We start from the raw sequence: 22232 nt of genomic DNA, 5'->3' as shown, positions 1-22232 counted from the left end.
TTCACCTGGCTCTCTCTTCCCCTCTGTGCCGAGGCTAAATTGTCCTTCTGGGGTTTAAAAGATGTTTCCTCCTGTGGTTTTCTGCTGCTTCAGGAAATGGCTCCTCTGAGGCGTCTGTGGGTTGTCTCAAGCCATCCAGAGGAGGGGTCTGGCAACACTTCTCTCCTTTCAAGAAGTGAGTAGCAACTTTGCAAGTGATGCTTGTGAAGATGCAGGTGAGAATCAGGAATCCTGGAGACTGATGGAATTGTAGCATCATTTTGCCGTCCAGATGTTATCTGTCATTCAGTCTTCACACCAGCAAAATAATACTTTATTAGCTTAACTTAGGGCAGTGTTTCCCAACCACTGTTCCGTGGCACACTAGTGTGCCGCAAGATGTTGCCTGGTGTGCCGCGGGAAAAATTAAAAAATTCAAAAGATTTTTTTTTAAAGTCAAATTTTTGATTGGGGCGCCGTCACTAGATGACCCCTGGGGTTCCCTCCCGCTCTGCGCCTCCCTCCTCCTCCTCCGGGGAGGCCCTTCCTGGCTCTCGGCCAAGGCTTGGCGGCTGCCACTCACTCACTCACTCGCTCGCCCACCCGTCCCTCCATCCCTGCACCCGGCCTCTCCCCCTCCGTCCCCGGCGCGGGGGCTGCCGGGATCCGTAGTCCCCTCGCCCTTGGGCTCCACGCCCGCGCGGGGTGCGCAAACTACGTTTCCCAGTGTGGCCTGGCGGGCCGGGCGTTTTGTTTGAAGTGCTCTTCTCCCGGCCATGGAATGAGCGCAGCGGCGGCGGCCGGGCGGGCAGGGGCTCTTCCGCGCAGACCCCGCGCAGCCTGCCTGCGCCCCCGCGGAGATCGGGCAGCAGGATGGAGCCCGGGGATCCCCGCGGAGGCAGAGCGGCGGAGGCGGAGGCTGCCCCCCAGGTAGGGCTGCGTCGGGGTTTTTTTATTTTTGCAATGCTGCATCCGCGCCAGAGGGGACGCATCGGACCGCGGGGAGACCCCTTGGCAGGCGTGCAAGGCAATGCATGCGTGCAGGCGTTGCATGGAGTGCAGTGCAATGCAATGGCAACGCGGCGCCCTGCATGCATGCATGCAACTTCCACCGGCGCTCCGGACTTGGCAGGTGAGGGGGGTCCCCAGTGGGCGGCAGAGAGAGCCGGGAGGGTGAAGGGGAGCCAGGGGGGAGCAGCGCTGCTCCCCGAGCCGAGCCCGGGGGGAAACTTCGGCGTAGTTGCGCCGGGTGTTGGAAGCGGAGGCTGGCGGGGGCCCCTCACCTGCAAAACCTGGTCACCTCTCATATATTTCGTGCATTGCATTCATCGCCCGCTTTCTCCTCCAAGGAGCTCCCGGGGGCGCGCGTGGTTCTCCCTGTGTTATCCTTGCAACAACAGCCCTGCGAGGTGGGTCAGGCGAGTGGCCCAAGGGAGCACCCAGGGATTGTCCTGGCCAGGTGGGGTGATTTGAACCCTGCTCTCTGCCCGGTCTTCGTCCTCATTTAGCCCCCACATGTGCATGACTGTGCATGACTGAGGTTTTCCCCCCTCGTCTTGGCTATGGTGTGAGTCTGTGCTGTTAATTAATGGGGTTCTGCCTTCGGAGAAGATGAGCCAGCCCTCAAGGAGGTGATTATGTAATTTGCTAGCAATTCATGTCCCTCCCGGCGTGACGCTGCGCGCTGACGTCACGGGGCTGTAATGGTGGTGTGCCTCAAGATTTTTTTCATGAAACAAGTGTGCCTTTGCCCAAAAAAGGTTGGGAAACACTGACTTAGGGTGTTGCAGAGCATTCACAGTGCTTCATCCTAGGGGTGTGGAGAAGATTTGGAGGGGTCCCAAATAAAGAACGGAAGCAGACAATCTTTGGACACAGATTCAGCGCTTGTCCCGGCCAAAGCACCATCTCTCCACAGGGCTTTGAACTGAAACAGAGACCTCCAAAGCACTTGCGACACTTGGAAATTCAGGTGCTGAAGAAACCCACACGCACTACCTGTCTGCAAAACCTGGAACATTTCTCCCCAAGCTTGCTACACAGGCATCTCCCCATTTAAAGCGGTAAAGAGACCCCTGACCATTAGGTCCAGTCGTGGCCAACTCTGGGGTTGCAACGCTCATCTCACTTTACTGGCCGAGGGAGCCGGCATACAGCTTCTGGGTCATGTGGCCAGCATGACTAAGCCGCTTCTGACGAACCAGAGCAGTGCACGGAAACGCCGTTTACCTTCCCACCGGAGCAGTACCTATTTATCTACTTGCACTTTGAGGTGCTTTCAAACTGCTAGGTTGGCAGGAGCAGGGACCGAGCAACGGGAGCTCACCCCGTTGCGCGGATTCGAACCGCCGACCTTCTGATCGTCAAGTCCTAGGCTCTGTGGTTTAACCCACAGCGCCACCCATGTCCCTAACTCCCCATTTACGTTCACCCAATTGACGCACAACCCATGCATGCGTGCATCACGTCAAACCCAGAAGTGACTTTTAAAATGGTAGAAACTGCCCTAAAAGAGCCCAGAAAGGGCAAAAATAAAAAATAAAAAAAAATCGTGTGTGTTGGGGAGAACCCTGTGTTCTGAGTGGAGCTCTTTGGAGTAAGTGTTGGGAGAGATGTAATAAATGAGTAAAAAAAGTTAAAGCCTGGCTAGTGTGTAGCCATAAAACCCCCCACAATTCTGCAAGAGATGTCCTCCCTCAGCAAAAAGAGCCACATGCCCATGGTGCTGCCGGCCCCCTTCCCTCTCTCTCACACACACATAGTGAGTTACCAATGCAGGCTCTATTACAGTGGTACCTCGGGTTAAGTACTTAATTCGTTCCGGAGGTCCGTACTTAACCTGAAACTGTTCTTAACCTGAAGCACCACTTTAGTTAATGGGGCCTCCCACTGCCGCCGTGCAGCCGGAGCCCGATTTCTGTTCTCATCCTGAAGCAAAGTTCTTAACCTGAAGCACTATTTCTGGGTTAGCGGAGTCTGTAACCTGAAGCTTATGTAACCTGAGGTACCACTCTACATCTGAAAACTTTATTTTCTACATTTCCCCCTCTCCTCCCTTTTCTGCAGCCAGCCACCTCAGATCGGAATCAGAGATACTCTGATGCTGCCTTTTCTCCACAAGCAGCATGCATGCTCTGGCTGACCGACAGCCTGGCTGCTCCCCCTGACTCCTCCTCTTTGCGTTCCTGTTCCTGGGCAGATATTCTGCACGCCGGCATGTAGGCTGGTGAGGGACACGGAGCCCAGGTTCCTTCCTTCCCTGTACACGCCTGGGGTGCAAAGAGAGAGGGGAGGCATTCAGTTCCTTTGTCTAGACAACATCCTGGAGTAAGTCTGCCCAAACCGGGGAAATGTTTTGAGACGTGCTTTTTCTGACACCCTTGAGCCTCGGAGCTGCGGTGGTGGTTTGGAAGAGGCAGGACTGCTTTGTTGTGTCCTTTCAGCAGCTGTTCATAGCCAAACATCTGGCCTCCTGACAGCAGCAACATTCCAGGTGAACGCTAGAAGAGATGGGGTTAGTCACTGCAGAGATCTCTGCAGCGTAAGATCCCAGGGTGTGGTCTGAAGGCAGAGGAGGTGAACACCTTGCAGATGCTAAGAAGGTCCGGGTTGGGTCAGTGCCTGGATGGGAGACTGCATGGGAGAAACATGTACGTTGCCTTGGGTTCTTTGCTGGGAGAAACACGGGTTGCAAATGCAACAAAACGTACACAATCATAAATGGAGAGTGATGCTTACACTTTTCTGCAAGCACAGAATTTGACAGAGAGCGAGAGGACACAAGTTCCTGGTCCTCATGACTGAAAACAAACTAATGAAAATCGAATGATGGATGTGACCCTCCCCCCAGCACTCAATTAGGGGGATTCTAGTGCTCTGCATAGCCAAACAGGTGGCAATAGCAGAATAATGGATTTCTGGAAGAGCACATAATTTGGCTCTTATTGCAGAATTTTATGGCCATGTGCTAGGGCTTATATTTATATAGCTTGAATTCGTCTAGTCCCTGACTTGCTTTGTAGGGGAGAAGAAATCTAAACTTGGCGGGGCCTTGCTCTTTCTTGCCCTCCCACCCCCGTTTTCTAAAGCAGTGCTTCAGCTGTTTTTATAGTATTCTCAAAAGCCAGTCTTTTCATCAGTATGCTTTGTAGCAATTGTCCAGCTGGGTCAAAGGGCCTGTTGGTTTTCTATTTGCCCTGGACCTTTGGCAATCTTCTCCAAGGGAGCTGATTGTTCTGGCCAGCTGTGAGCATTTGTAACAACCCTGACACCACATTCCAGAGGCCAGAAATGCATCTGCAGCAGCCAGAAAGATTTCCAAGAAATATTTAGACTTTGCAGATGGGTGTTTCCATCTCTCTCTCTCTCTCTCCCCTCCCTTCTCCTTTTCAGAATGTGTTTTGGCTGCTCTTTGCCTTCTGCTTCCAATAAAAACCAGCTTAATCCTCCCACAACCCCTTAGTATTTTTGTTCTGGGTGTCCTTCCCCCCTGTGTCTGCACAGACAGGGACAAAGGATCATCCTTATCTGTGTGGCCCTGACACATGCAATAGCTGAAGAGAAGTCAGTCATGCACAGTCAAGGGGAAGGGTGGGAAAAAACGCAAAGAGGCTCATGCGCAGCTGATGTAACATCCACATCAGATGTAAATTGTTGCCTGCATGCCATTCCTGTTCACCTTTGGCTACCAGTGCTGATAACGCCAAGGTTGCAAGTTCAATCCCTGTATGGGACAACTGCATTGCAGGGGGTTGGACTAGATGATGTGTCCCAACTCTGATTCTATGATATAGATCAACATACAGCTTCCATCCCACCCAACAATCATCTCAGAAGATGAAGCAAGCCTTAGAACTGCCGGGGAATATACGTAGTTCAGCAGTAGAACATCTACATTGCATGCAGAAAGACCTCAGATTCAGTCCCCAGCATCTCCAGGAACAAGCTGGAAGAGATCCCTGCCTGAAACTCTGGAGATTTGCTGACAGTTAGTGCTGTAAAGGTAAAGGGACCCCTGACCATTAGGTCCAGTCATGGCCGACTCTGGGGTTGTGGCGCTCATCTCGCTTTATTGGCCAAGGGAGCCAGCGTACAGCTTCCGGGTCATGTGGCCAGCATGACTAAGCCGCTTCCGAAGAACCAGAGCAGCGCATGGAAACGCCGTTTACCTTCCCGCCAGAGCGGTACCTATCTATCTACTTGCACTTTGATGTGCTTTTGAACTGCTAGGTTGGCAGGAGCAGGGACCGAGCAATGGGAGCTCACCCCGTCGCGGGGGATTCGAACCACTGACCTTCTGATCAGCAAGTCCTAGGCTCTGTGGTTTAACCCACAGCGCCACCCACGTCCCATTTGGCTACCAGGCTAGTGCTTAAATGCAAGGCAAATTCACAGAGGACAAGGCTCTCAATGGCTACTAAACATGGATGGCTGTGCTCTGCCCACTTGGCTGGAGGTAGTAATGCCCCTGAATGCAAGTTGCTGGAAACCACAGGAGGAGAGAGGGCTTTGGTGGGGCATCTGGTTGGCCACCGTGAGAACAGGACGCTGGAGTAGCTGGGCCATTGGTCCGATCCAGCAGGCTGCTCTTACCTTCTTAAGGCTTCTGCAAGCTATAATGATCTCTAATGTGATGCCCTGCAAATCCAGCTTTTGGCTTCAAAGGGTTGGGATTTTGCTGTACCCTAAGGACTTCTCCACCCTTGCTAATTTAATCTTGTTTACTGCACTTGATTAACTCAGGCACAGCGCTGCTGCTAGCAGTATGCTTCTACAGTGGTACCTTGGGTTACATATGCTTCAGGTTACAGACGCTTCAGGTTACAGACTCCGCTAACCCAGAAATAGTACCTCGGGTTAAGAACTTTGCTTCAGGATGAGAACAGAAATTGTGATCCGGTGGCGCAGCGGCAGCATGAGGCCCCATGGTGCTTCAGGTTAAGAACAGTTTCAGGTTAAGTACGGACCTCCAGAACAAATTAAGTATTTAACCCGAGGTACCACTGTAAAAGCTTTCCCTCGCACATGATTGAATCTTCTTCACTATAGTTGATGGACCCCAGAATGTTACCTGTGTTTATTTTTTGAAATCCCAGACCACGCTGAATTAGATCATTTCCCAAGTGCGCAAGACCCTATTGTTTTTATTTGTTAAAGCGGACTGGAAGTGGAGACAGGAAAGAGCAGTGAGGTTTTTTTGGTTTGTGGATAGCCCCAAATTATATGAAACTGCGAAGATCCAAGCAGACCACAGAGAGCTCCCAAAGGATCTCTCCAAAGTGGGCAAACAGGCCACGAAATGTCAAATGAGATTCGTTCTGTGTTCCAAGTGATTGTTTTTAGTAAAATAAAATAAATCCCTAATTTCACATGGCATTGATGGAGGGTATGACCAGGAAAGAGATTTTGGCATCATGGTAGATTGCTCAATGAAAAAGTTGATCCAGTATGCAGGAACCGTGTGACGTCTTTCTATACATCTGTGGTCCTGACCTATTTGGAATATTGTGTCGTTCTGGTTCCCGCTTTTTCAATATATGTAGTGTTGGAAAAGGTGAAGAGAAGAGCAACCGAAATTCAGTTTAATTTATTGCATTTATGTTCCATGTTTTTCTCCAAAGATCTCAAAGCGGTCTGCATGGTTCTCTCCCATCCCATTTAAAGTTCTCAAGGGGTCAGAGCACATCATCCCAGAGCTATGGTTCCCAATTGGTGGTCTGCGGATGCACATACCCATCAATGGGGACATCCTATTTTGGGGGGCTGTGATCTCGCATGGGTCATGTGACTCGCATGGGAGCATGGCCCAGTTTTGCACTGGGGAATGTTGGAAGGTATGGTGGCACCATTCACATGATAAAAACTGGCAAAGAGATGTCAAGATTTTCAAAAGTAGGGGGTCCATAACTTGGCTTTTGAAAAACAGTGCTTAGCTAATTGAGAGCCGTTACCCTAGAGGAAACACTAAAGGCATTTGGTTTTTTCTAGTTTTGGGCTGACTAAGGCAGGGTTCACAGAGGGTTGGTATACAGTATATTGATATTTTACAAGATTTATTTACCATTTTTTTAACACTCTGAGTGGTTTACATATTCATAATCTTTCTTATTTATTTTATTCATCATAAAAGCATTCCTTTACTGCTGTATCATGAATTATCAGGGTGGTGTACAACAACAACAAATAATAATAATAATAATAATAATAATAATAATAATAATAATAATAATAATAATACTACAAATAATCATTAAAGTGACTGGCTAATTAAACAGCCACAAAGGCCTGCTGCCATTTAAATAAAAAATATTCAGGAGATGCCTGAAAGTCAAAAGTGATGTTGGCTTCTGGCTGAGGCTGTTATGACTGCAATACCAATAAAATCAAACAAGTAGACATAATAAAACGGAACATTCAAGATAATGGGCAGAGTGGATGAAGCGAACAGAGAGAGATTTCTTTTACAATATTAGAGCCCAGGGTCATTCAGTGACGCTGAACGTTGGTGCGTGTTGGGATAGACCAAGAAGGAGGTGATCTTCACGCAACCCATATGGAATTTGCTACCACAAGGTATGCGTGAACATCTCTGGGCTGCTTTGAACAGGGATTTAAGACATATTCGTGGAGGATAAGGAGCTCTAGATGGTGTATGTGGTTCTCACAATAACCCTGCAAGGTACCGTATTTTTTGCTCTATAAGACTCACTTTTTCCCTCCTAAAAAGTAAGGGGAAATGTGTGTGTGTCTTATGGAGCGAATGCAGGCTGCGCAGCTATAACAGAAGCCAGAACAGCAAGAGGGATTGCTGCTTTCACTGCGCAGAGATCCCTCTTGCTGTTCTGGCTTCTGAGATTCAGAATATTTTTTTTCTTGTTTTCCTCCACCAAAAACTAGGTGCGCCTTGTGGTCTGGTGCGTCTTATAGAGTGAAAAATACGGTAGTTTAGGCTGAGAGACAGTGGATGGCCCAAGGTCACCCAGGTTGAGTGGGGATTCGAACCCTAATCTCCCAGGTCATAGCCAAACACTCTAACCATGATACCGTGCTCACTGTGCAGAATACTACTTCCAGAATCAGAGGCCGCATGCTTCCAAGTACTAGATGCTGGAGAAGAACAGCGAGAGAGGGCTTTGCACCACTTCCTGCTTTTGGTCTTCCTGGAGGCATCTGGTTGGGGGCTGCTGTGGGAAGCAGACTAGATAGACCTTCAGTCTGAGCCACCAGGGCTCTTCTTACCGCTTTAAACACTGAATTCACTTCCTGTGTTTAGAAGAGGGAAACCGAAGGCCTTCTTCCAAAACCATCCCGTGGCTTCTGTGGTTTTTTTTTTAATAAGATATTTATTAAAGTTTCACAAATTATACAAACAAACACAATACAAACAAACACAAACAAACAAAAGAACAAGTATAATTTCAAACCCTTATTTTCTTATAACTTACTTCTCCGACCTCCTCATACCTCCCCTTTCTGCATTCCAATTTCAATTTTAATTCAGCAAATCCTCACCCTTAAATTTATCTAATTTTTAACCTTTCTTTTCTTTTAACTTAATCCTTACAGCTGTAATCCACTTAATTTCTAAACCAGCATCATTCTAACATTCATTAATTTTGCAATATTTCTTAAGATAGTTCTTAAATTTCTTCCAATCTTCTTCCGCCGTCTCTTTTCCCTGGTCTCGGATTCTGCCGGTCATTTCTGCCAGTCCCATATAGTCTATCACCTTCATCTGCCATCCTGTGGCTTCTGTGCAATTATAGACAGAAAGTTGAACGGCACCCAGGAGCTGCCATCTGAGGTTTTATACCTCGAGCTGCCCGAGGGTCACTGAGCACTGAGTGTGACACAGGGCTGCATCTGTATTGCAGCACTGTTACTGAAGGATAGAAACAGCAACAGGTGAGAAGTGAGTTGGCTGTAGCCAAAGTCCAGTTGCAGTCATGTTCGTATGACGAGGTTGAGATAACAAAGTTGGCTCCAGAGGGGGGCTACCACGTGCTTTCCACATCCACCCCAGGGTTCGAAATTAGCAGGGCGCCAGGCGCATTTCACACCTAAAGATTCTTCATTTGCGAGCACCTCAAAAAGCCTGGGTGCCATTTTTTGCACCTGGCTGACAGTCAAGGATTACTGAAACGTATGTGCTTTGAAGCCTCAAAGTACCGTGGTACCACGGGTTAAGAACTTAATTTGTTCTGGAGGTCCGTTCTTAACCTGAAACTGTTCTTAACCTGAAGCACCACTTTAGCTAATGGGGCCTCCCACTGCCGCCACGTCGCCGCTGTGTGATTTCTGTTCCCATCCTGAAGCAAAGTTCTTAACCTGAGGTACTATTTCTGGGTTAGTGGAGTCTGTAACCTGAAGTGTCTGTAACCTGAAGCGTCTGTAACCCAAGGTACCACTGTATATGTTAAGGAGTTTAACAACAGAGAGTAGAGTGTTTTGGAAACTAAAGCATGGTACCAATATTTTTTGTGGTAAACACATTAAACATGTACAGTGGTGCCCCGCAAGACGAATGCCTCGCAAGATGGAAAACTCGCTAGATGAAAGAGTTTTCCGTTTTGGAGGTGCTTCGCAAAACGAATCTCCTATGGGCTTGCTACGCAAGACGAAAAGGTCTTGCGAGTTCCTGCGGTTTTTTTTCCCTTTCCTCCCTTTTTCTAAGCCGCTAAGCCGCTAATAGTGCTAATCCTCTAATCCGTCAATGGGCTTGCTTCGCAAGACAAAAAAACCGCTAGACGAAGAGAATCACAGAACGGATTCTTTTCGTCTTGCGAGGCACCACTGTATTAACAATTTCTGTTAAAAATGTGATATTAACAATGTGTCACTTAGGTGAATTGCGTATTAGTTCATGCTTATCAAAATAATAAATAAAGTGTTGCTGAGTCTCCCCCCCTCCCAAAATGGCAACTAGATATTCTGTTTTGGTGCCCACAACCCAGCTCCCAGGAGCCATTTGGCTCCTAGGTTTTCTATTCCAGTTTCTAATACTGATCCATCCATGGGAACCTTTATAAATGTGTGATATGGCCCTTCGTACCACCTTCTCTCCCAGCATCTCTAGGTAAAAAGATCTCTGGTACCCTTGTACGCCTCCTTCTGGGAAATCCTGCATCCCAGCTGGTGCCAGACATCTTGCTCTGCTTTCCTTTGGACCATATCAGCGAGTCTGGGGGTGGGGGTGGGGGGTCTTGTCATCCGGGCTGCCCAGGACCTCCATACTCAATGCCCAGGCTTGTGCCCCGGGGAGATCACTTAGATGCTGCTAACGCAGTAGTTTGACTTCACCTCTGGAGGCGGACTCCATTGTCTGTTGAGGCAGTTGAAGGCCAACATAACCAGAGCTGTCAAAGACCTCTCTCTCCCTGAGAACCTGGGGCAGATTGAGGAGCAATTGCTGGCTAGGTGGCCCAATGGTCTGAATCAATGGTTCTCAAAGTGGGTGAGTGGGGATTACCTAGGGGGACGCTGGAGTTGTAAATGACTATCAGGCTTTGAAAAACTGGTATCAATGGATCAAGTTCACCAGTGTTGTTGAATTAATTAAACTTAGTAGTTTTAATTGGATTTTGAATAAAATGTGCAATCGCTTGTTACTGTTTTGATTTTTAAAAAATTGTGTTATCATCTTCCTTAGCAGGTTGTTCAGACTGCTATTCTGAATAATGCTTTTTGCAGGCGAGGGGGAACTGGGGATAGGTTAATGAAACCAAAGGGTTGGTGGCCCAAAGGAGTTTGGGAACTGTTGCTCTGATTGCTGTATAAGGGAACTATATTATTGTTTATTAGATTTGCATACCATCCCTCATCCACAGATCTCAGGGCAGTTCAAAATATAAAATTACAAGACAGAAACCACAAAATTCGTAGTGAAAATAAGAACAACAAACAGCAATCCCTGCTCCCACAACACATTTAAAAGAGCATCGAATGTCATTTACTCAAGGCCATGTTGAAGAGGAACGTTTTCACCTGGAGCCTAAAGGTGTATAATGAAGGCTGCAGACGAACCTCCCTCGGGAGCCACCACAGAAAAGACCCCGTTCTCGTGTTGCCACCCTCTGGACCTCATGTGGAGGAGACACACAAAGAAGGGTCTCAGAGGATGATAACACAATCTGGGTCGCTTTATATGGGGAGAGGCGGTCCTTGAGGTATTGCAGTCCTGAGCCCTTTAAGGCTTTATAGGTCAAAACCAGCACTTTGAATTGGGCCTGGAAGCTAATTGGCAGCCAGTAAAGTCAGGCCAAGATTAGTGTGGTATTCTCAAACCGTTTTGGCCCAGTGAGCAACCTGGTTGCCAAATTCAGGTGCAGTCCTACATACAAGACGTTGCAGTAATCTAACCTAGAGGTTACCAGATCACAGGCAACAGTAGTTCCTGGGTTCACGTGCTGCCATGACTTCTGTGTTCTGGTGAGAAATTTCCAATACCGCAGTGACCTTTGCCTTGAATACCTGGAGGATCAAAGTCCGTCAATAATGAAATAAGTCACTGGGTCTTCTAACGTCCCTCCTTTATGTATTTTGCTTCTGATTCTGTGTCGCCGGTGGATTCCAGGGAGCTTAACTGGAAACCTGGTGCTCTTTTAACCAGCAGGAGTTCAAGCCCTTTGGAGAAGACTGGCTGCAACGGAAGCCCTTTGGGGATTTCTTTTTTAATTCCTTGTTTTCCTTTCCCTTGCAGCTGTGTAAATGAGTATGGAAGATTATGACTTTCTCTTCAAGATAGTTTTAATTGGGAACGCTGGCGTGGGGAAGACCTGCTTAGTGCGGCGGTTTACTCAGGTAAGGTGGCATTTCAGGGTTGTTGATGCTTTGGGCGGACGAGAAGGACAGGACAGATGTGTACACAGCACATTCATATATATGTTAGTTAGTGCACAGGAGAAAGGAGCTAGGACCCAGGAGAACCTCGGCCATCTTCTCCTGGTATGAGACAGGACTGTATGAATGAATGAATTTATTAATACAGTCACAGACCAGCCGCAACACACACAATATCGCAGATCATAAAAAAATATCAGAAATACAAAGGACAATATGAATATAACAAGGATTGAAATATAAAAATTAAAATTAATTAATAGCGTGCTCCCTGTAGTTAACAGGGGTTTGGTCATTATGGGATACCACTTGCTTCCTGCGATGGATTGCAGACACACAGAATTTGGCTACATTTAATGTAGTCTTGGGATTCTTGTCCTCTAACAGTAGTTTTAAACTATGGAGTTCCGATACTTTCCTGGACTTTTGCAAAACAGGTGTAATAAAAGTCAAACGTATATCCTCATAAAAACGGCAATGTAATAGTACGTGTGGAGCAGTTTCAACTTCCAACGAGCCACAAGGGCAGACCCGTGCTGTATATGGTTTACCCTCAAATCTGCCCTGAAGTAAGGCAGAAGGGAGAACGTTGAATCTGGCGAGGGTAAAAGACAGGACTGTACCATCATATAGTAAGAGAGGGAATCGGCCAACGCAGAAGTGGTTTGCCTGTGACCTTCCAGGTGTTCCCATATTCTTGTATCAGGGTGGCCAGTCTGGCAATCTCCATATGTTTCTGGATTCCAACTCCCATCATCCCCAGCCAGATTGGCCTCTTGCCCGGGATGATGGGAGTTGAAGTCCAACCGCATTTGAAGGGCTGCAGGCTCTCCATCTTTGAACTGCAGTCTCTGCTGCTGCTTGTGCTGCTGCTGCTGCTGGGTTTTGGAGCAGGATGAACTTCATGGGTGAAGACAGGCTGGGGAAATCCTGTTGGACCATGCACCTCATTTGAGGATTGCAGCATGAAACAGGAACTTGGAGGTTTCTAAACAGAGGATGGATGGGGATCCACTGGAGATTCTTTAGCTGTGGTTCCTGCATCGCTGGGGGGGTTGCAGGGGCTGGCAGAGCCAGGAAAAGGCCCGGGCTAGGTAGATAATGTGCCCCCCCTTTTTTCTACCCTGGGGATAGCTGAAGTCTTATAAATAAGTAAGTACAGTGGTATCTTGGGATGCGAACAGGATCCGTTCCAGAGCCCCGTTCGCATCCAGAAGCAAACGTAACTGGTGACGGCACATTTGCGCACATGCGCGTCTCTTTTCACCGCTTCTGTGCATGCATGTGATGTCATTTTGAGTGTCTGCGCATGGCGAGCGGCGAAACCCGGAAGTAACGCGCTCCGTTACTTCCGGGTTGCCGCGGAGCGCAACTCGAACATGCTGAACATGAAGCGTATTCAACCCAAGGTATGACTGTATATAAATAATTTTCACAAAAGTTATGCTGACAAATAATTTTATTTCAAGGCTTTAACCATATCTGCATATAAAGACAAAATGGAAAATATAGTTATTGCGATTGTGAATAGGCTGACTAAGGCCCCCTTTGGAATCGGAGGCCCCGGCCAAGTGGCCCATATGCCCCCCCCCTCTGTCTGGGCCTGGGGGGTGGGACTAGATGACCAAGTTGCAGGGGAGTGTTCTGTTGTGCTGCAGACTTCCTATAGGATGCAAACTCAGATGGACTCTTGTTATATTTCTATGAGCAGGTGATGCCACTTTGGTGGAAGGAAAGTAATAACAGAAAACTGGCTTTCCCCTTCCCTTTCTGTGCAAGAAGACATTGAAAGGGTCAGCGGCGACATTGCATTTGCTTGGTAGAAAGGAAGTTCTTGCCGAGTGGTTGCGTAACGCACAGAATGTTTCTTGGCAGTTCTGCATTTTAAACAGTCAGCACTTCTTCCCCGTGGAGACCTTTCAAAGAATGTGCCTGGAAATATTCTCTTTTCTATGGGCAGCCTGCCATGGGGGATGGAGCGAAGTTGACCCCCCACCCCTGGGGAAGTGGGGGTGGGGAATCAAAACACCAGCTTATCCACTCCACAGCCCGTCCCTGTAAGTGTTCCGAGGGATGGAGGTGTCCAACAAAACAAGAGGAACAAGTTGTGGTGCAGAGCTAACAAAAGAGGCAGCTGGTGCTTTGCTTGCTTGCTTGCTCTGTTCCAACAGCGCCGACTTAAAATTCTGCTGGGAGCACTGCAGACTGACCGAACTCGCTGTGATTTGGTGGTTTCTGGGAGACATCTCCAGGTGATTTGTGTTCCTTTGCAAGGAACATAAATCTTGCTTGCTGCGCACACGGGGGGAAAACAAAACCACCCAAACATCTCTTCTGTATAAAATGTTGGGGGGAGGTGAGAGAGAATCTGCACATATTTCACTTTTGAGAAATACTGGGCTTTTCAGCTACCTCTCATAGCTTCCAAACATTATTATTCTTTTGCTCCGTTGGGCTGGTCCTCCATGTCAGATGGGATTTGCACAACTTGGTCCCCCATCTTCTGAAAAACCGGCCGCAGGACAGTAGCTTGGGGGGGCGGTTGTGAAGTGGTTTCTCTGAACTGGACGAGGGAAAACAGTGTACGAGAAATCCAAATGAAATCCAAAGTGTGCAGCTCAGGAGAGTATTGGCCATGCGTTTTACAAAGGGAGGACAGTGTCCCCAAGGGACTCTGGAGACCATCTGTGCACGGAACTGCAGATGTCAATTCTTTGGCCATGTTCCCCAGCCACTGAATGATGCCTCCTTGCCTGCAAAAAAACTAGAATTGGACCTGTTGGTGGTGCCTCATTGATTGCCATTATGCTGCAGGGCTGTTGCCTTGAGCAAAATTCTACTGTTGCAGGAAATCTGAAAATTTCCCTCTAGCCTTCCGTAAAGAAGAGCTTCAGAAGTGGCATGTAATGACACAGAGCCTCAAGTCAGAACATTGATCGGTGTTCACAAGATTCTTCCACTAGGACAACGGCAGTGTGAAATGTCCAACATTCCTTATGCTGAAAATGTTTTATGAACAATGTTTGTTTTCCCTTCTCAAGGGTCTTTTTCCACCAGGGCAAGGTGCCACAATCGGCGTTGACTTTATGATTAAAACAGTGGAGATCAATGGTGAAAAAGTAAAGGTAAGGGTTTGCTTGGTTTTTTTCCTCCCCTTTGAGTTGATTTGACATAAGGAAAAACAGTTTTCTCTGTTAAAATATATGACCACTCAGGTCAATGACCCTGGGATCTTGGGATTGGAACTCTCATATTGGCGCCATGTTGTGTGATGTATGAAAACTCTGCATCCTATGAGTTTCCCCTTCATATGGAACTTCCCTGTGGCAGCAGTGGGGATTTCCATAGAAGGATCTCATTTCCCCTGTCTTTCACTCTGCCTCATCCTCTGCCCCCCACCTCCTATGAACCAAAGATCAGGTTTCCCAGTCAATTGGGAGAAAGCAACTAAGAAAGAGATTGTAGAGGAACGTGGCTGGGAGGCTAGGGGTTAAGCATCTCACTCTCCCACCTGTGGCTTCTCTCTACTGAAAATCCCTCCTGGCGCTTGCTTTGCATGTTGGAGGTGAATGTTGGCGACCCAGAGTCTAACAAATGGCCTTTGCTGGCTTACCTATAAGTATATTGGCGGCTTTGGAAGGGGTATTGTGAATGGTTGCTATAGCATGGCAAGTGCAGATTGCCTAAGGGCCCCTCCACACACTCTTTTTATTGTGCATTCAATATTATTTGTGCCTATTATGCTATTAGGTTGGTTATACATGCTCTCACTTTCAGCAATATTTGCACCTGCAAAGGTTTTCAGAAGGACACCCTGCTTTGCTTCAGATTGGTGCATGTCCCTTAACTTCCTGCTGAAATATCTTATATTCTAGGGTTGCCATATTTAAAACACTGTAACTATGGACAGAAAAGTTGTTAAGCTTTTTGGGAGGGGAGGGGGCCAAAGTCGTTGAGCTTTTTGGGCAAAATTGCTTTATGGGCTCCCATATGTCTCCCATACGTCTAAGACATTTTCCCGATTTCCGTACGGACGTATGGCAAGTTTTCTGGGGGAGCATTGTAGAGCAACTAATAGAGTAGAGTGATATCTCGAGGCGGGTAGGGGCTGCTGATTCTTCTAGACCTGTCAGCAGCCTTCGACATGGTCGATCATGAACTCCTGGACCACCGCCTTGCCGACGTGGGGATCCAGGGCACAGTTGGATTATTTGATTGTTTGATTATTTGATTGTTGTTAGCCGCCCTGAGCCCGGCTTTGGCTGGGGATGGCGGGATATAAATTTTATTATTATTATTATTATTATTATTATTATTATTATTATTATTAGTGGACTGTGCAGTATAAATCCAGCACTAATGCAATATTGTTGGATTCAATGACATGTTGCAGAATACACCGGGGGGGGGGGACCTACCAGTCTGGAGGGGCCCTAAGTTGTTATAGGGCAAGGGTAGGGAACCTTTTCTGGTGGGCAGCCCGTTCCTTATCCCAGTCCCGGAAGGGCTGCCCACCTGCCCAGTTACATTCCCCCATCACTTTGCATGCATATGCAGTATCCACATGTGGCTGGTTCCGAGGAGAATCACCGGGGATGTCATGCATACATACATAATTTTATTTGTATGTCGCTTTTCCATAGATGGAACCATGCTCAAGGTGGCTTTAAAAGAATTACATAATTACAGACATAACAAAAGTAGTAGTAAACAATAAAGTATCAAAAATACACAACCAAAATTAAACAATTTCCCCATAAAATTCAGAAGATCTAAAATAAAGATACAAAAATTAGTATCATTAACAGCGACAGCCCCCCTCTCAACAACCCCCCCCCAAATACCCCAGCCCAAGAGTCATCTCAGCTTCATGCCTCCTGTTGTAAATCTCAAAATGCAGAAAGGGTTGTGTCTGTGTCATAAAGTAGACAAGGCACAATAGAAATTTATATCATCACGAATCATGGAAGGAGCTAAGAGCGAGTGATCCATCCCTTCCGTTTCTCCTAATAAAATTCAGGGTGAAGCCGTGGGCCTTTTGACATGTAATACAACCTTGTTTCAAACAGATCCAGCAAGGCACTTTTCGACATTCTTAAAACGGGGTTGGGTTTATCGGGTGGCATACGGAAGAAATATTGCCTACGTTGAGACATTCTCGGGAAGGAAATTGGGGTCAATGAGACATTCTAATTGAGGATTTTGTACTAATGCAGTCGCTTTCTCCTTCCCACCCACCCACCCCAATCATTTTTCCTCCCTTGCTATGGGGAAAAAAGCTGCAGATCTGGGACACGGCAGGACAAGAGCGATTTCGGTCCATTACTCAAAGTTACTATCGCAGTGCTAATGCGTTAATACTGACCTATGACATCACCTGCGAAGAGTCCTTCCGATGCCTCCCAGAGTGGCTGCGGGAGATAGAGCAGTACGCCAGCAATAAGGTCATCACTGTCCTAGTGGGTAAGAGGCATTGATGCAAAGGGAGCCTTAATAGCAAATCCATGGGTGGCAGAGTTGGGCAGGGGGAGTCGGGGCACAGGGCCATTGGAAGCATTGGCAGAAGGGAGATATCTGTGGCCTGCCTTCTTTGGACACAGCTATGCGCTGCGCTAGGCTTAATGCCAGCGATTTTTAGCAAGGATATGGAGGCCCAAGGTCTCAAAACGGCTCCCGGAGCAGTTTTATAGAGCTGTTGATTGCCGTTGGCAGATTATATTGGAGTAGTAAAGAGGCTGCATGCAGACAGGGCTGGTCACTTCCAAGGAGAGCAGGGAAGGAAGGAGAAAGAGAGTCCAGACTTCCATGCTTCACCTCTCTTAGGAGTTTTGTATGTCATGATGGCAAGCCCACAAATTGCAGCGTTTTCTTAACCAAGCAGCTTGCTCCCCATGCCCGTTTCCAGTGTTCAGAGGTGACTGACGTTGCTTATGCAGGCAAAACACCAGTATCTGTGCACAGGAAGGAAGCATCTGCAGGCTCAGAGAAACCCCAAGATTTGCCCGTACCCAAAAAAAACCACACCACCCTTTAGGGAAACAGTGCAAAAGGGGAAGGGAGAAACAGCTTCTCCAAAACACAGCTGAATGAGAAATGCATTAGCTTAGTGGCCATGGAATGCTTTTCTTTGTGAGGACCGAGGGAGCAAATGGTGAGGGAGGATCAAATGGAGTCTCCAGAACTGGAGTATCCTGCAAGGCAATATTTTGTTGCAGCCCCCACTAGTAGCTCAGAAACCCATGGTTGCATCTACCTGCTCTTTCGGCACTGAAATGTTATTCTGATCACCCAGAAAAGTAATGTGGTTCTCACTCACTCACATACATACACCCCCCAACCACTGCCAGGAGGGCTCACTGGCTAGATAATTCCCCATGCCCAACCGCATCGTCTCCTCTGCCTCCTTTTCAAATGGAGCCTCTTCCAGTCCTTTAAGTGTGTTAGGACAGGGGTAAAAAATGGGCACCAGGGATTGTACATAGCTATATTGACCACTTTTTGTTGTTGTTGTTTTAAAAAACTACAACCAAACTTAAGGCTTTCTTTCCTGTTTGAAATAATTGGACTTGATGATAGAAGGCAGATGCTTTAGTTGAGATTCCTGCATTGCAGGGGATGGTGCTAACCAACTCTACAGTTCTACCACTCCAAGATGAGCTAGTTATCAACTTTTGGGGTTTAGTTAGGGCAACTGGCCAGCTGCAATGGCACCGCGGCTGCTTCTCATTGGCTTTGTGCCTGCAGCCTAACAGTGTGAAACACATTTACCCCTTGAATACGGACAAGGGACAGGGAGAGAAAATGGGAGGTGTGCAGAGCTGCTGCCCACCCCCTTTGGGTTGCGGTAGTGCCCATACCTGGGAAGGTGGGGTGTGGATGACAAATCTGGAAGTGGGAGATATAAATTCTGGTTTTGTGCCCCCCTCCTTCCTGCTGAGTTCTGCAAAGGCAATGCTGAGAGGGGTCATCAAACTTTTTCAGCAGGGGTCCGGTCCACTATCCCTTAGACCTTGTGGGTGCCGGACTATATTTTGAAAAATATATATGAACGAATTCCTATGCCCCATAGATAACCCAGAGATGGATTTTAAATAAAAGCACATGTTCTACTCATGTAAAAACACCAGGCAGGCCCCACAAATAACCCAGAGATGCAGCCAGATGGGTGGGGTACAAATAATAAATTATTATTATTTTAAATAAAAGGACACATTCTACTCATGTAAACACACGCTGACTCCCGGACCGTCCGCGGGTCGGATTTAGAAGGCGATTGGGCCAGATCCTTAGTTTGCCCACCCATGGCTGAGACTAAGGAGGAAGTCAGCAGCCTGGGCTGGTTATAAGAAGGCGGGCAAGGTGGGGAGTAGCTGAGGGTTGGTGGGTCAGTGCCCCATTCATCCCAATGGACCAGCCTCCCCTGTTCTGTAGGGTGGGGTTTTTAGTTTTCGTTGGCTTCTGCTGCCTTGCAGTCAAGCTAATCTCCTCCGTCTGCTTTGTTTACGCAGGGAACAAGATTGATTTAGCGGATAAAAGAGAAGTCTCCCAACAAAGAGCGGAGGAATTTTCCGAAGCCCAAGACATGTACTATCTGGAGACTTCGGCTAAAGAATCGGATAACGTGGAAAAACTCTTTCTCGACTTGGCTTGCCGGCTGATCAGCGAAGCGCGGCAAAACACGCTTGTGAACAATGTGGAATCCCCGTTGCCCGGGGAAGGGAAAAGTATCAGCTATTTGACTTGCTGCAATTTCAACTGATAACCAGTCGAGCCCCCGAGGGTTATGACTCTTCCTTTTCGCCAAGGCCTGTCTTGACAAAGGCCGCTCCTGCCACCTCAACCCAATCTGACTGGCGGATGTCGTCAGGTTCACAACTTTGAAGCATGGCAGGCTGGCCACTTCGCCTGCGGGGTCAGCGTAGCAGAAATATAACCTGGTTTAATTTTTTAAAGATATATATACACACACACACAAAAAAAAATATATATAAAAATGTAATTCCCCTGTAATCTGGAGGTGGTGAGGATTCACAAGGGTGCTCTAGGTATCCGATGGCAAGCGGACGCCAGGTCTTCGTTTCACTTCCAGGAAGCAACTAGGGAAACTTCCTTGGAATTGCTGAGTAATGCAAGTTCTCTCTTGCACCATTTCTCTCTCCCCCCCCCCCCCGACCTTTTAATAAGTGTAATGCACATTAGCCATCATGCAGCTGTCATGGCCTGCCAGCTAAGCAATGACCTGTGTATATAGATATGGCCCAAATCATTTGGTTTCTAGGGCACAGCCCCTGAAAATATGTTTCTTTTGGGGGGTGGGGGTGGGAAATAAGTGTTAATGCCTCTCATGTCCATACACTTTTATCGACATGGAAGTTAAAAATAGAAATGCCAATATTTTGAAACCAACAAGAGTGGAGATTGGCTCTCTCACTTCTTTGGGTACTAATAGTTTGGCTAACTTTTACCCCAGGCGAAATTTTAGATGCGATCCATAACTGCCCGCTCTGTTTTGTACAGAAGCCAGGAACTGTTCACTAGGAAGCACCAATTGTAAAAAAACAAAAAAAACCTTTTTGCTGGTAGAAACAAATACACCACAGGCCTCGTTTCGCCTGGATGCCATTTCTGTGGGTTGAAAGAGTTGGTTTTAGCTTATTAAAGAGGTGTATTAAAAATCCTCTGCGAACTTGACCTGAACAAATAAGTGTTCTGAAGTTTGCAATTAAAATCAGCGTTCTTGCACCGTCCTGGCATATAGTGGAGCTTTCTGTTTCCACTTTCCCTCTTACGGAAGTGACCCGATGAAGGTGTTTTGAATATAGTTAATTATTTCGGGAGTTAGCAGAAATAGCCCCAGGACTGGTTCACTGGAATGCTGGGTAACTTGGGAATTTGGACAGCAATATAGAGTTGTCTGTTTAAAGGCATATTACAACACAAGGATTCTGAGATTTTGGGGGGGCTGGCCAAATGTATCCATGTGTCCACTTTAAGCAGATGCCACACGTGGTGTGCACTGCTAAATGTGAAAAAGAAAGTGTGAGGAAGACCTTACCAAAGGAGTAAAACCCCAAGATCAGTCCTGATAATAGCTATCCAAAACAGCAGTACAGTCTGCAGAAGGATCGATACTGAGCGTGCTTTTAATTAAAGCAGAAGCAGCCGCCGCCACGGTACTGGACTCAAATCCATTTGTGGAAATGTATTTCTCATTGGGAAGCGAGCGCACAATTTCATAGGGTTTTTATATGCTTTAGGAATAAAACAGATAATGGCAGCGCATGTTCTGATCTTTACTGAGGCTGCGACCATCTTGCAAAGCTGTAGCTCCTGAGAAGCAAATTCAAATTGCATTGTCAAAAAGCCTTCCTTTATAATGTAGTCGCTTGCAGGCTCACGATTGTAGTTCATCTAATTTGTCCGCTGCGCTCTCCTGGGCTCAACTGTGTGTGCGCGTGTGTATCTGTATGTAAAACTCTTGGCTTGGGTATTCCCCTCAGTCCCAAATCACGAAAGTTGGAAGCAGTGTGAAATGTGTCCTGCCCTCATCTCCATTGTTACTGCACCTCTTGTGCCATGCTCAAAGAACGCACCAGATTCTGCAAATTGGATGCTGGAAGAAGAATCACAGGGGCAGAGATGGCCAGCTTTCCCCCTCAGATCTTGGTGTTGACTCGCTTACCCTGCAAGGAAGGGCGAACTGTCTGGTTCATGATGGACCTGCAATGGATTGTAATTTTAGTATTAATTCGCTGGTTATTCTGTATTTAGTATTAATTAGTTCAATTATGTGCAGAAGAAGAATGGGCACTGTTTGCTGGGGACTGGACGAGTGCATCTCCCCTGGTGAAAGGGGAACATGTGAAAAGGCATGGATACATGATGCGCTCTGTGTATCAACCCTTTGTTTAAAGAGGGCTTGCTTTTACTCGAGGTGCTTCTAGGAGGCTGTGCCCGATCACCGACAAGGCGATCTCTTCTGCATTGAAAAAGAAGCTGCTAAAGTTTTAGCCTTTTTTTGAGAATAAAGTCAACATTTTAAAAATGTGTGTCTTCCCTCTGCCCCCTGATAAATCACAGGCAAGAGGTTCATTCTGTGGTATCTCCTGTGAGAAAGAGCAGGTAGCAAGTGATGGAAAAGACCTCTGTGTCGAGACCCTGGTTGGCTACTGCCAGCCAGAAACTAGATGGAAGGCAATTTCCTATTTTCCTTTATCACTGCAGCAGAAACACACAAGAGATGAGATTTTAAAAGAATGTTACATGGTCAAACCACATGTGGCATGATCAAATATACCCCTAGGGTTTTTATTTTTATGTGGAGAGTTGCATAATACAGACAGACAATGATAGTAGCCATGAAATGAAGAATGCATAGGGTGGTATTCAACTCAGAGTAGACCTATTTATATTAA

At 47.1% G+C, this 22232-nt stretch overlaps 1 protein-coding gene across 1 annotated transcript in view; it reads left to right on the top strand.

Moving 5' to 3' along the window:
• RAB30 (RAB30, member RAS oncogene family) overlaps positions 1–21862 on the top strand; it is a 45873-nt gene extending 24011 nt beyond the window's left edge. The window contains exons 2-5 of the mRNA XM_082219632.1: positions 11678–11778; positions 14859–14942; positions 17097–17280; positions 19326–21862. Of these exons, the coding sequence (XP_082075758.1) occupies positions 11686–11778; positions 14859–14942; positions 17097–17280; positions 19326–19576 (612 nt within the window). The 5' untranslated portion in view covers positions 11678–11685 and the 3' untranslated portion in view covers positions 19577–21862. The remainder of the gene's footprint in view (positions 1–11677; positions 11779–14858; positions 14943–17096; positions 17281–19325) is intronic.
• The last annotated feature ends 370 nt before the right edge of the window (positions 21863–22232 follow it).

This window comes from Podarcis vaucheri (assembly GCF_965113315.1).
Source record: "Podarcis vaucheri genome assembly, chromosome: 4".
NCBI classification, from domain to species: Eukaryota; Metazoa; Chordata; class Lepidosauria; order Squamata; family Lacertidae; genus Podarcis; species Podarcis vaucheri.
Note: the sequence above shows the minus strand (reverse complement) of the source record. Positions and strands in the feature narration are given on the sequence as shown.